Source organism: Sinocyclocheilus rhinocerous, unplaced genomic scaffold (assembly GCF_001515625.1).
Source record: "Sinocyclocheilus rhinocerous isolate Xijiao unplaced genomic scaffold, SAMN03320098_v1.1 scaffold1399, whole genome shotgun sequence".
NCBI classification, from domain to species: domain Eukaryota; kingdom Metazoa; phylum Chordata; class Actinopteri; order Cypriniformes; family Cyprinidae; genus Sinocyclocheilus; species Sinocyclocheilus rhinocerous.
In genome coordinates, this window is record NW_015634038.1 from 424,803 (window position 1) to 438,821 (window position 14,019).

The 14,019-nt window shown below is 37.0% G+C and overlaps 1 protein-coding gene across 1 annotated transcript; it reads left to right on the forward strand.

Annotated features, from left to right (window-relative positions):
• Positions 1-246: 246 nt before the first annotated feature.
• LOC107745307 (mucin-5AC-like) lies at positions 247-12,276 on the forward strand. Its single transcript, XM_016559166.1, has 30 exons — positions 247-322; positions 969-1,019; positions 1,111-1,372; positions 1,584-1,698; positions 1,798-1,888; positions 1,998-2,104; positions 2,849-2,993; positions 3,231-3,356; positions 4,659-4,776; positions 4,954-5,092; positions 5,256-5,366; positions 5,552-5,621; positions 6,198-6,338; positions 6,527-6,691; positions 6,793-6,887; positions 6,960-7,086; positions 7,199-7,454; positions 7,876-7,925; positions 8,073-8,173; positions 8,651-8,802; positions 8,886-9,020; positions 9,107-9,215; positions 9,303-9,482; positions 9,590-9,826; positions 9,942-10,098; positions 10,204-10,332; positions 10,807-10,954; positions 11,056-11,099; positions 11,222-11,449; positions 12,212-12,276. Exons 1-30 carry the CDS (start codon positions 247-249, stop codon positions 12,274-12,276), a joined length of 3,930 nt encoding a protein of 1,309 aa, XP_016414652.1.
• Positions 12,277-14,019: the final 1,743 nt, after the last annotated feature.

A 14,019-nucleotide genomic window follows, 5' to 3' on the forward strand; every position in this document is an offset into this window, starting at 1 on the left:
GTAGTATTTTCCCACATTCAGTAAATGTAGTTTCTAATAAGAGCCTGATTTATTCATGGAATCTAAATACAGGTATGGAAATCTATCAGCTAAATGTTACATTATGCTGTCATGCAAAATAAACATGTGGCCCCACCTTTAGTCCAATCTTACGTCCCTTCTGAGGGACAAGTGCTATAAAACTCTGAGTATAGGACTGTGTTTTTCTCATTGAACCTGTGGAGAGCTCGACGCTCCTCACACATCATGGAGAGGATACAGATCATGTCTATAGGAGCGCTGGTATGGACACTGTCTGTTGGACTTGCTGCGACACAAACCAGTAAGACTAATTTACAATACGTGTTTCTAAATACTGACTTTAAGCATTTTATTTAATTTACATTGATTGTAAAATGTATATTCAATCTCTGTAACACTTTACAGTAAGGTTCCATTTGTTAGCTACATGTGTTAACACTGAACTAACAATGAAAAACACTTCTAAAGCATTTATTAAAATGAGTTTAAAATTTACGTATGCTTTATTAAAAATCAAAAGTTGTATCTGTTAATATTATTTAATGGACCTGAGTAACATTAACAAACATTAACAATGAACAATTGTATTTTTACATTAAAAAATATTAATAAATACTGTAACAAATGTTAATGACAGTTATTGCATTTCCTGATGTTAACTAATGAAACCTTATCATTAACTGTTTTTTTTTTTCTGCTAGAATCATTTATCTTTAAATAGTGGAATTTACTAATACAATAATTATATAATTACATGTAATGATAGGATGTTAATAATATTGTGGAAGAATTAGTTAAGAATGTATATAATGCCAGAAATGATTTCAGCGATTAAAAGGGGATCGGATATCTATGAGATCCAGTTTAATTAGTGGAACTGAAAAATTTTGTTTGATTCAAACAACCATTTTATAAATTAATTCTGACTTTTTCTCTAAATCCTCCAGTTTTCACAACAACGAACATGATTCCAACTGCCACAATAGAAATGGTTTCAGGTAAAAATCTACGAATCGTTCAAAAATCCAAATGTTTCCTCATTAGCAACTTTAAAATAAACTAAAAACGATTTGGGTTTTTTTGGACCAGGAGTGAGTTCACAACACAACGAGCAGGTTTGCAGTGTGTGGGGAAACTATCATTACAAGACCTTCGACGGGCACTACTTCCAGCTCCCATCTTCCTGCAACTACATCCTGACGTCACACTGTTCGGCCAGCTATGAGGACTTTAACATCCAGCTGAGACATCAGGTGGTGAACAATGAAGCCACAATCAGCAAAATCACCATGAAGCTGCAGGGGACAGTCATAGAGCTGACCAAAGGCTCTCTCAGTGTTAATGAGCAAATGTAAGTGATTCTGATGATCAAATTAAATATATCTCCAGGCCATACTCATATGACTTAAACTGTGTTGACTTTTGACGTCATTGCTGTCAGCTTTCACTTTGTTTTTTGATGGTGGCGGTTTGGGAGTTATTAATGCAAACATAGTGTCTTTGACTGATCTGTATTGTATAAGGTGACTTGATTTGATTTAATTGTACCATCCTCTCTGTAGAGTCACACTTCCATTTAGCAGCTCTGGCGTTTTCATCGAGAAGATGACGTCTTATATTTCAGTCAAGGCTGTTTTGGGCCTTGTAGCAATGTGGAATGAAGATGATTCGTTCATGGTAAGGATCTTTTCTTCATGCAACAAACATTTATCACCAATACCTGCAAGAAGGGAACCAATGCAGGACTAATATAACAAATATTTGATTGGTTTTCAGGTCAAGTTAGATGACAAATACAAAAACCAAACGTGTGGACTTTGTGGAGACTTCAACGGAATCTTGGTTTTCAATGAATTCATCAGTGACGGTACATTTATTTGAATTTATTTGACTATGGGGAAATATATTTGCAACCTTCTTGGATGTTTTACGTTATTATACACAGACAATAAAGAATCGTTAATCTCCTGTTCTAGGAATTACGCAGTCCGTGTCTGATTATGGGAACCTCTGGAAGATGGATGGTCCAATGGAAGTCTGTAAGGAAGACACAGTAGCTCTTGAAGAAAACTGTGGAGATGAGGTAAGAAATGAAATTGTACTTATTCTCTGTCTACACAGAAATGACAAGCAATTAAGTCACTTCATGTGTACAAACTAGGGTAATAATAATCAAGCATTTATGGTAAAATTCCAATGGTTTCAGTTAAAAAGTCAATTATGGGCGACCAAGGAAATTGGGAGTGGGTGGCGAATTTAGGTTTAGCACGTGTATTGTGGCAGTGTTAAAAAATCATGAACATAAGCACAAAAGTAGTCACTTAGCAGAGACTTTTATGCATAGAGACCCCACACTTATTGCTTTGCTTAAAGATAAAAATTATGTTGGTTCATACTCGTTGTCCCTTTTGTCCCAAACTACACATTTTACCCACCATTTATCAAATAAGATTAATACTTCTGAAAATAAATAAATAAATAAATAAAGCATTTTAGCATAAGGTGGCAACATAACAAAATGTAAAAACTATGCGATGTTATTGTGCATTTTTTTGGGCCCCATACAGCTTGAGTTAATATTATGAATCACATATTATATGTAGGATATCCAGGGTTCAAGTCACAGGTAGATATATTAGTGTTTAGTAAATCAATTTACATTAAAAAAAAAATGCATTTGAATGTGAATGGGTTTATATCAGATGCAGGGAGCCTTTGGAATTATCATTATTAGTGGTTTCATCATTTGTAGCTTTAGCAGTAATTATTTTACTGGTTTGTTGGTTATAATTTTATGTGACTCCATATAACTTCTCACTCCCCACAGAATTTCTGCCATGATATCTTCTCCAGTTCAGTGTTCAGTGATTGCAGAGGTCGGGTGTCCATTGATGCATTTGTCCAAGTTTGCATGAAAGACCTGTGCCATTGCAACGGCACCTCTGGATCCTTCTGTCTATGCAAATCCATCGGTGAATATTCAAGGCAGTGTGTGCATGCAGGGGGAAAGCCTGAAGAATGGAGATCTGAATATTTTTGCCGTAAGTATGCCGTCTTCTTTAAGTGCATCAATGTTTGTCTTACCGTTAGACTATCTAGATCAAGGCCTATGGTTGCTAACTTGCTATAGTCTCTTCTTGTAGTTTTGTATTCTTTTTTTTTAATTGATGCTCTCTGAATAGTATGTCCTCTTCTTCTGTATGTTGCAGCACATCCGTGCCCAGAAAGTATGGTCCACCAAGAGTGTGGAAATCCATGCACTGACACCTGCACAAACCCTGAAATAGGACAAGTGTGTGAGCACCACTGCATTGATGGATGCTTCTGCCCTCCTGGTACAGTGTTTTACCATGGTTTTCTTTATCTAAAGTAACTGGCTACATTGATTTCACTTTTCACTGATTTCTTTTAACTTTAATCTGATACTATTTTCGTTTAACCCTTTTATAGTGGTCTTCAGTCATTTTAGAATGATAAAATGTGGTCTTCGGTCATTCAGTTATTTTAGAATAAAAATTGTAAAAATTTGAATTTTTAAAATGTTCACTTTCTCAATGTTACCCAACTTGATGACTTTTGTGGCACTTGCTTCATGAACACACACACACACACACACACACACACATGTCTGGTCAGCTATCCTTGTGGGGACTCTCCATAGGCGTAATGGTTTTTCTACTGTACAGACCGTATATTCTATTGCCCTACACCAACCCTACCCCTAAACCTACCCCTCACAGGAAACTTTCTGCATTTTTAGATTTTCAAAAATCTTCATTCTGTATGATTTATAAGCTTTTGTACCCGTGGGGACCACAATTTAGGTCCCCACTGTGACACGAGTCCCCATGAGTCTGTGTGTAGTCAGGTTTAAGTCCCCACCAGGATATATAAACCAGTACACACATACACACACACGTTATTAGAATATGATTAGAAAACAATAAATGGTCTTTAAAAATAATCACACGTGATATTTGCAGTCAAAAATGACAATGCAGTACAAAAAATATGAAGATACAGAGCATTTTTAGGAGTACAATCTACAACTCAACCACAGTGAAGTAATCTTTGACAATGTCTAAATATTTATCCAAATACAAAACCAAATAAAAGTAAGTAATTATGCCTGAACATGCTCTTATAAACAAGTAGGGAATAGACAACATTTAGCGGTTATATTGCATTACATATGATTTTCTTATTTCTTCCACCAGATGTCGTCAATCTGCCTTAAATGCATTGGATATTAATTCCTTTGCTATATTCTTAACTTAAACATTACTTAAATTTACAAGCACCATAGGTGCTGTAGCCCCTGTTGTATCTGTTTGTTTTCTCTTTTTCTAACATTTTTATTATTTTATATAGACATAAATGCTGCATAATTTTGAGGTGGAAATTGCCTAGTGCCATGAAATCTCAAAATACAAAATATTAAAGAATAAATATTGTGGAAACTAAATAAAGTACATTTATTTCGGCCTGTTTTGACCATTAAGGATCACAAGTCTGACCCCTAAGTGAGGAATACCAGATGGCTAAACAACAATAATTAGCAGATTTCTTACTGGTGTTCTGAACACGTCCATTCTGTCCTGAGCAATAACCCATTTTCCTCGTTCTCTTTCCTCCAGGCACTGTTTTTGATGATATACACAATACTGGCTGTATCCCGCACAGTGAATGCTCCTGCGTCCTTGGAGGTAAAATATTCGCCTCTGGGGAGAATTACACAAGCAGCTGCAGAGACTGGTAAGCCTCTGTCATTTGGCATTCACACTCAATTAACTGAATTTGCTTTTATATTTGGCATAAAAATGATTCATATATTAGACAAGATTTTGTTTTATGTTTTAATATTAAATTCTATTCTATACTGAGAGTTTTGAAAAGTGTATGTTTAAAGTGACATTATTATTTCCCATTTAGCACCTGTGAACAGGGACAGTGGAACTGTATCCAGAAGGACTGCCCACATTCATGCTCAGTAGAGGGTGGATCCCATATTACCTCTTATGATGGAAAAGCCTACACCTTTCATGGAGACTGCACTTACATCCTGTCCAAAGTATGTACTTCCTTGTTCTTGAAGGAAGTTTATAGGCCAACTTTACAAGTCATTACATAGAAGCCATTGCTGCACTAATTAAAAGTAGTAAAATAGTGATAGATTTTTAAAGCATTGTGCTAAACAATGTTAACCTTGTCCATTTTTCTTTCTTTTTCAAAAGCAATGCACAGGCACAGAATTCACAGTTCAAGGAGACCTGGTGAAATGTGGTGTGACTGAAACTGAAACCTGTTTGAAGTCAGTAACGCTGGCATTGTTAGATGGAACTAATGTAAGTACTAAAAAGGACTGAAAAAAAAATGAAACAGTTAATGTTTTCCAAAACAGCCTTTTATCATAACTTGACGAAACTGCTCCTCACTCTTCATGTCACTGCCATTTATATTCAATCTACATGTCTTAAACATTTGCAAACAGAAAACATTCATTGATTTTTTTTTATTCCCTTGCATACAGGTGATTAAAGTGGATTCCAGTGGAAATATTGAGATCAACAGAATAATTGCCCAGATGCCACTTTTTACAGGTAGGCAAATCAACAAATACAAGAAGGGAAATTTTCGAAAGAAATTTTTTAAATTAATAATAATAATAAAACCAGCACTGATAAGCATGCCAGTACTGAATCAGTTTTTGTAATAAAGGGATTTTTGACTTTTTTGTTTTATTTTTACAACCGGTGATTCCACAAAGATATTATACCGTGTGCCACTGGAGAATAACCTATGTATGCATTTTCCTGTAAAATCTGCCCCTTACAGCACTAAAATATACAGTAAATAACTATTATTACAGTTTTATCAAAATGTATTTGGGTAAAGTAAAGACATGGTTTGGAAGATTTGTTGGCACATTTTCAATGATAGCATTTTGTTGTTTTATTTTTTATTGAAAAGGTTACAAAGTGTAACTTTAATTTCAGAGGAAGGTCATTTGGTGAATGCAGGGAACGTGACATCTTTATTTCAAATAGAGTAGATGCATTCGAATAATTGTTCAGAAAAAAAGTTAGCATGGACATTGCTTATACAAAAACTGCTTGATTTCTGCTTTATTACTGATTACCAATGTTTGCAATTATATATTATTATTTGTCTTTCAGCTGATGTGAGCATTTTCAAGCCCTCCTCATTCTACATTGTCATTCAGGCCCATTTGATTGGGCTTCGCCTAGAGATCCAGCTTGTACCATTAATGCAACTTTACATCACAGTCAATTCAGTGTACCAAGGAGAAACATGCGGTATTTATTTTTTTACAGACCTCTTATCTTTAACCCTCTCATGCAATACTCTGAATAAAAGCAGCATCGATTTATTAAATATGCATGTTTATTCATTGTATATCTAAGGCTTTCTGTGGGATTTCCTTCATGTTATCACATTTAATTCTGTCCTCGACTGCTTTTGTTAATAACAAATCCATTTACAGGTCTTTGTGGCAATTTCAACAACATTGAGGCTGATGACTTCACAACCATTGGTGGACTCAGGGAAGCAACCGCTTTAGATTTTGCAAACACCTGGAAAACAAGAGCAAGTTGTCCTGATGTCAAAAGAAACTTTGAGAATCCTTGCAGTCTTAGCACTGAAAATGGTATGAATTTGTCATTTGATTTCCACAATACCGCAACACTTTGCCTTTATAACTCTGGAATGTCATTAAAGACTAATTATTTAAATTATACCCCCCCACAGAGAAATATGCACAGCACTGGTGTTCCCTGCTATCAGATCCCTCATCAGTGTTTGCCCCCTGCCACTATGAAATCAGCCCTGAAGTCTACAAAGCAGTAAGTGAAATTACGTTACTTCTCTTGAATTGTTTTCTCTAGAGTTTTCTCTAACTTTTACATCCTTTCTAGAATTGCATATATGACAGCTGCAACTGTGAGAAAAGTGAAGACTGCATGTGCGCTGCATTGTCTTCATACGTTCACGCATGTGCTGCAAGAGGGATTGCTCTTGATGGCTGGAGAGATGTTGCCTGCAGTGAGTTGCTTTCTTCTCTGGAAGGCTTGAGAATATTTGATAGCTGTCAACAGCTCGACAAGCTCTTTTTGTGTTTCAAGTATGTGAGAGCTCTCGGTCTCTTTCTTCTCAGAAACCTACACGCTAACCTGCCCCAGCACCACGGTCTACTCTTATCAAATGACCAGCTGTGACCGCACTTGCCGATCCCTCAGCCAATCAGACAACACCTGCGCTATTGACTTGGTGCCAGTAGATGGCTGTGGCTGCGCACAAGGAACGTACATGAACGAGAATGGTGACTGTGTTGCACCTGCCAGCTGCTCATGTTATGATTCAGGCAAAATTATTCCTGCTGGAGATATAATCTCAAAAGATGGAGGATCATGGTATGTACATGGAGTTGGTTAAATTGCTGTTGAGAAAATTGTTGCAGGCAGGGTTTTTGATGTCAGGGACCCCCAAATATGGCAACCCTGAGGCACCTCCTTATGAAATATAAAACTGGCGACTTTTATATATATTTAAAAAAAACAAACAAAAAAACAGTTATATTAGGTTAACTGTGAGAGAAATGGACAAATATTGAATATATATGAATATTTTCATTGCACTCATGCTAATCATTTTTTTTTGTATTAAGTTCAAAGTGTGCTAGATTTTCTCAAGTCTTCCTTTTCTCTTGAATATTATAGTAATACTCAATCCAGGGGACGCAGAGGGTCCATGCACTTCAGTTTGAAAAACCCTGTTGTAGACTATTGCCCAAAATGTGATTTAATAATATTTAACCTAATATTTCCATTTCAGTATTTGCGAGCAAGGGAAATTGAGCTGTGCTGGAGTATCAAAAGGGGAAGGTGTGTGAAGCTATATTTAAATTGTACATTTAAAACCAAATGTTTCTGGCTTACACTTTATGAGATATTATCAGTGATTGTGTTTGAGATCAGCTACACGCATACCCTTAAGTGAGAACAGTCTTTTTGTCCATTTTATACTTTTAGAGTGCCAAGATCCAATGACGTTTTTCAACTGCTCCAGCGCTAGCCCTGGATCCACGGGATCGGAGTGTCAGAAGAGCTGCAACACATTAGACATGGCCTGCGTGAGTTGCTATAATTCCTATAATGGAGTAGGTTATTCTAATGTTATTCTAAACCAGTATGCTACTTTTTCTGTGTGACACAAAACAAGAAATTTCTTTGAGTAGTCTTAAGCCTTTAAGTACAACAACAATAAAACTGCAATATGGGTGATAAAACACCATAAATACGCAATAAAAGTATTGCCAGCCTAGTTGTAATGTGTGGAATGGCGATTTTGGTAGTATTAAAAAAAATACTACCAAAAAAAACTTTCAAGTTTTTGGACTACCATGTATGGTAAAGAGCAGCGTGAAGATACTTTATAAACTCCCCCTTTGTGTTGCACTGAGCAAATAACAGCATATGGCTTTAGAATGGCATTGGAGTAAATAAATGCTAAATTGTAATATTTGGGTAAACTATTCCTTTCAGCAGTTACAAGTAATAATTTGTAGAAATATTGCATATGCAATGACTTTTATGTTGAATGACTGCAGATCAGCACAGAGTGTGTGTCTGGCTGTGTGTGCCCCTCTGGACTGCTGTCTGATGGGAAAGGTGGCTGTATCGCTGAAAACCTGTGCCCTTGCTTCCATAACGGAGTTGCCTACCAACCTGGAGAAAGCATCAAGACTGACTGTAATACATGGTATGTTCAGCAGTTCAAGATTTGTAATTATTTTTATGTTCTATATACAATTTTTCATAATGACCTTGCATTCCTTTTTATAGTACTTGTAAGGATAGACGATGGATCTGTACCACAAACCAGTGCAGTGGGACATGCAGCATCTATGGAGACGGCCATTATAAAACGTTTGATGAGAAAAGATACGTCTTCAGTGGAAACTGTGAATACAGCCTTGTTCAGCTATTAACCTTGCACTTCCTTCCGAAGCCTGAAGATCTTTATACTGTAACTTTATCATCTAAATCAAAATTTTATGCCACGACCAGGACTTTTGTAACAACACCACCGGCACTTTTAGAGTCATTACTGAAAACATTCCCTGTGGATCCACTGGCACCACTTGTTCCAAGGCTATCAAGCTGTTTCTTGGTGTAAGTTAACTTCTCGCATTCATAGCAGTCATATCAAACCTTAAATTAGTGAGGATTAAACATTGCAATTATGCCATTATATTTCAGAGCAATGAGCTTAGACTGACAGATGGATCCTACCAAGTTGTTCATAGAGATTCAGGAGAGGAGATTCCCTACCAGATGCGCACCATGGGACTATACTTGATGATTGAGGCCAATAATGGTCTGATGCTCATATGGGACAGAAAAACAACTATACACATCAAACTGAGTCCAGAGTTTAATGTGAGTAAAGTGGTTGGTTCATCAACTCCACCCTTGTCAACTCAATTTATTAATTGCAAATTTCAGATTTATTTTATATATTAAGAGTTTTCCATTTATTTCGATAGGGCCACGTTTGTGGTCTGTGCGGAAACTATGATGGAAACGCGAACGATGACTTCACTACGCGCAGTCAAGCAATTGCTGTCGAAACCCTGGATTTTGTAAACAGCTGGAAGCTCTCTAATTGTCCAGATGCAACCCTCATCCAAGATCCATGTGTCCATAATCCTTACAGGGAGGCGTGGGCACAGAGGCAGTGCAGCATCATTACTAGCAGTGTCTTCTCAACCTGTCATTCACAGGTACTTACAACAAACTGCTCTTTAGGGAGCTTGAATAGCCATATAAGTATATTTTGTGTAAAACATCAAATGCATTTTTGGTAACTGCAACATTGTTATGAATATTGCTTTAAAGGTGGACCCCTCTCCTTTCTATGATGCTTGTGTGAGAGATGCATGTGCCTGTGATAGTGGTGGAGATTATGAGTGTTTTTGCACAGCTGTAACAGCCTATGCACAAGCCTGTAATGAGGCTGGAGCCTGCGTTGCTTGGAGATCACCTAAAATATGCCGTAAGTCACTGATAGTTATATGACTGTCATCAGATGTGTTGTGGAGGAATGACTAAAAACTGTAAACCTCAAAAACCAAGAAACAGTTTTGTTTTGTCATTGCAGCATTGTTTTGTGATTATTACAACCCCCCTGGTGAATGTGAGTGGCATTACAAACCTTGTGGAGCACCTTGTATGCAGACATGTAGAAACCCCTCTGGAAACTGCTCTAGTCAGATACCAGCACTTGAAGGTGAGAACTCATAATTAAATCCAGTTATATCATCTGCATGATAGTGAGAAAACTAATAATACTTGTGACAAAAATTATTACAATGCTAATTTTATTGGTTATCAGTAATGTAGACCACATATCAGATAACAAGAAGAGGAGATTTTGCTTCAGGCTTTTTAACATTTTAGCTTCAAAGTGATTCAAATGGATTTTTTTGTCAATTATTCATGGAAATGTATATTGTTCATAATATCACTCAAACTTGTATCACCTTGGCTTTGAATCATGAAAAAGACATATAATAGGCTCCATTCACTAAACTGGACAAGTATATGGAACAATGTCTTCAAAAGATTTGTCACAACAATTAATTCACTAAAACCTATTGAACTTAATTTGAACTTCACACATCCTCATGAAGGTGGATTTCTGTTATTTTTATTTTTATTTTTTTTATCTGATTTATATATTTTTCCCTTTGAACCTTTTTAGGTTGCTATCCTAAATGCCCTCCCGAGCAGCCTATTTTTGATGAGGATAACATGAAGTGTGTGACACAGGAAGATTGTGGCTGTTTTGTTGAAATGTTACATTATCAGGTTGGCCAGCAGGTGCCAACCACAGAAAACTGTCAGTTGTGGTATGTCTATACATTTTCTACCCATATTCATGTTTCATATAAGTCACTAACCGTTTTGAAATGTTTTTAAGCCAACCTATTTGTGTTTTTCCCTGATACAGTTATTGTTCATCATTTGGTGTTATCTGTGACTTTGATGTAAATGGTAAGATATTTAGCATTTCAGTAATAGATTATTTTGAATATTGTACAAGCAGAATCTACTTTCATCATATAGTCTTTCATTATACTTTATAACTTTTCTATATACATTGTCTCTGTTTACAGCATGTACATGCCAATACAACAATATGGAGTACAACTTTGGAGATATCATTTATCACACAACGGATGGGCTGGGAGGTTGTATCACAGGCAGATGTTCAGTCAATGGAACTATTGAGAGGACTTTGATACCTTGTGAAATAACTACTGTCCCAACAACCACATCCACCGTGACCACAACACAGACATTAACAGCAAACCCGACAACAGTTTTTGTCTTCAGCACCCCAGGTACTTTTTAATTTCTGTGGTACACACTTATTCCTGATCTTATATATTGCTACAAAAGATTATTTAGGTCTCAAACAGTGCAAATAAAAGCTTATGCAATAGTTCTACTGGGAAGAATTGTAGTAAGCTTGTAATGAACATTAGATATTTTCATTCATTTAAAATTAGATCACAACTTCTCTGAACAATGTAGTTGATTTATTATTATTATTATTATTTAAACACTGAACATATTTTAAACACCAAATTATTAATTTATTTGCTTTTTGAATATGTTTATTTTTGTAACTCTTTACATTTTATTTTGTACTTAACTTGCCCACAGAATACACTTCACCTGAAATTGAAAAAGAAACAACCACAGCTCACAAAGTTTTATCCACATCCAGCAAGCCAGAACAACTGACAAGTGGACATTTAAGTCAACCAACAACTGAAGTTATTCTAACTGCTTCTACTACAGAAATTAAATATTCAACTGAAAAACTGATATCAGTAACATCAATGTCTTCAACATCATCAGTTGAAACATCAACACTGTCCTTATCCACGACAGGACACAAAACAACAGAAGCTGACATTTCTACAGAGGCACAAAGTACAAGCAGGTTAACAACAACATCAGAAACCTCAGTCGCACCGATTACAAAAACCCTTGCAACGATCACTGGTAAAGCGTGGACAACACTTCAGAATACTGGTGAACAAACCACTGAGTTTGAATTTACAACATCTCAAATACCTTTGTCCACCTCGACAAAGCCATTGAAGGTGGAGACGACCGGTCTAACAAACAAACCAACAACTACAGCCACAACTACTTTTGAAGAGGTAACAGGCACATCATCTGAAACATCAACATCTACAAGCACAGCCCTACCAGTGACACAAACATTCACACAGCCAACAACACTAACAAAGACAACTGCTGTGCCATTCACTACCCTTGTATATACAACAGTGAGTGTAGAATCTTCGACTGGGTCTGAGGTTACCCCTCAAGGTCTTTTTCCATCAACAAATCCAATCAAAGCTGAAACAACTCCTTCAACCACCACACCAGCCATCCCATCCACTACTCAAACAACTGGACAACTAACAACAACTGAGATTGTAACTGAGAATGAATTTACCACAGCTCAGACGCCTTTGTCCACCACCACCAGGCCACCAAAAGTGGTGACAACTGGTCTAACAAGCCAACCAACGACTACAGAAACAACCACTTTAGAAGAGGTAACAGGCACATCATCTGTAACATCAACACCTACAAGCACAGCCCTGCCAGTCACACAAACTTCATTACCAGTCGTTAAATCCACACAACCAACAACATTAACAACGACAACTGCTGTACCAGTCACTACCCTTGTGTACACAACAGTGGGTGTAGTATCTTCCACGGGCTCTGAGCTTACCACTCAAGGTCTTTCCTCATCAACAAATCCAATCAAAGCTGAAACAACTCCTTCAACCACCACACCAGCCATCCCATCCACTACTGTCATTGTCGAGGAAGAAAGCACCACTGCCCAACCATCTACAGAATCATCAGCTCCAAGCGTAGTCTCCACAACTTCAAAATCATCTACAGCTACTCAAACAACTGGACAACTAACAACAACTGAGATTGTAACTGAGAATGAATTTACCACAGCTCAGATTCCTTTGTCCACCACCACCAGGCCACCAAAAGTGGTGACAACTGGTCTAACAAGCCAACCAACGACTACAGAAACAACCACTTTAGAAGAGGTAACAGGCACATCATCTGTAACATCAACATCTACAAGCACAGCCCTGCCAGTCACACAAACTTCATTACCAGTCGTTAAATCCACACAACCAACAACATTAACAACGACAACTGCTGTACCAGTCACTACCCTTGTGTACACAACAGTGAGTGAAGAATCTTCCACTGGGTCTGAGGTTACCACTCTAGGTATTTCTTCAACAACAAAAGCAATCAAAGCTGAAACAACTCCTTTAACCACCACACCAGCCATCCCACTACTCACACAACTGGACAACTAACAACAACTGAGACTGTAACTGAGAATGAATTGACCACAGCTCAGACGCCTTTGTCCACCACCACCAGGCCACCAAAGGTGGTGACGACTGGTCTAACAAGCCAACCAACAACTACAACAACAACAACTTTAGAAGTGGAAACAACTTTTGAAACAACTAAAACAGTATATATTCCAACCATTTCACCAATTTCCACTCAAAATGTTTTCTACTCATCCACATCCATGGAGACATCAATTGCCCCCATTACACAAACATTACCATCTTTTACTAACTCCATTCCAGTGACTACAAAATCCTCTTTATTCTCAACCACTTCAGTTGTCTGTTGCTTTGTGAATGGCACACATTTTCAGTCAGGTACCAAATTCACATTTAATTTTTATTTAATTGTTTATTATTTAAAAATCATGAGAAAAGCTGAAATTTTGTAACTCTGTAACTGTTTTTTTCTTCTTCAGGTGATATAATTTACAATGTTACTGATGGCTTTGGTTGGTGCTTCACTGCATACTGTAATGCAACTTGTCATA

Bases quoted from the DNA above. Each gene is read 5' to 3' on its own strand.
- LOC107745307 (XM_016559166.1), top strand. From the start codon at position 247: ATGGAGAGGATACAGATCATGTCTATAGGAGCGCTGGTATGGACACTG. The intron at 3,357-4,658 runs GTACAGTGTTTT...TCTTTCCTCCAG, and splicing joins TGGATGCTTCTGCCCTCCTG to GCACTGTTTTTGATGATATA. The intron at 5,093-5,255 runs GTATGTACTTCC...CTTTTTCAAAAG, and splicing joins GCACTTACATCCTGTCCAAA to CAATGCACAGGCACAGAATT.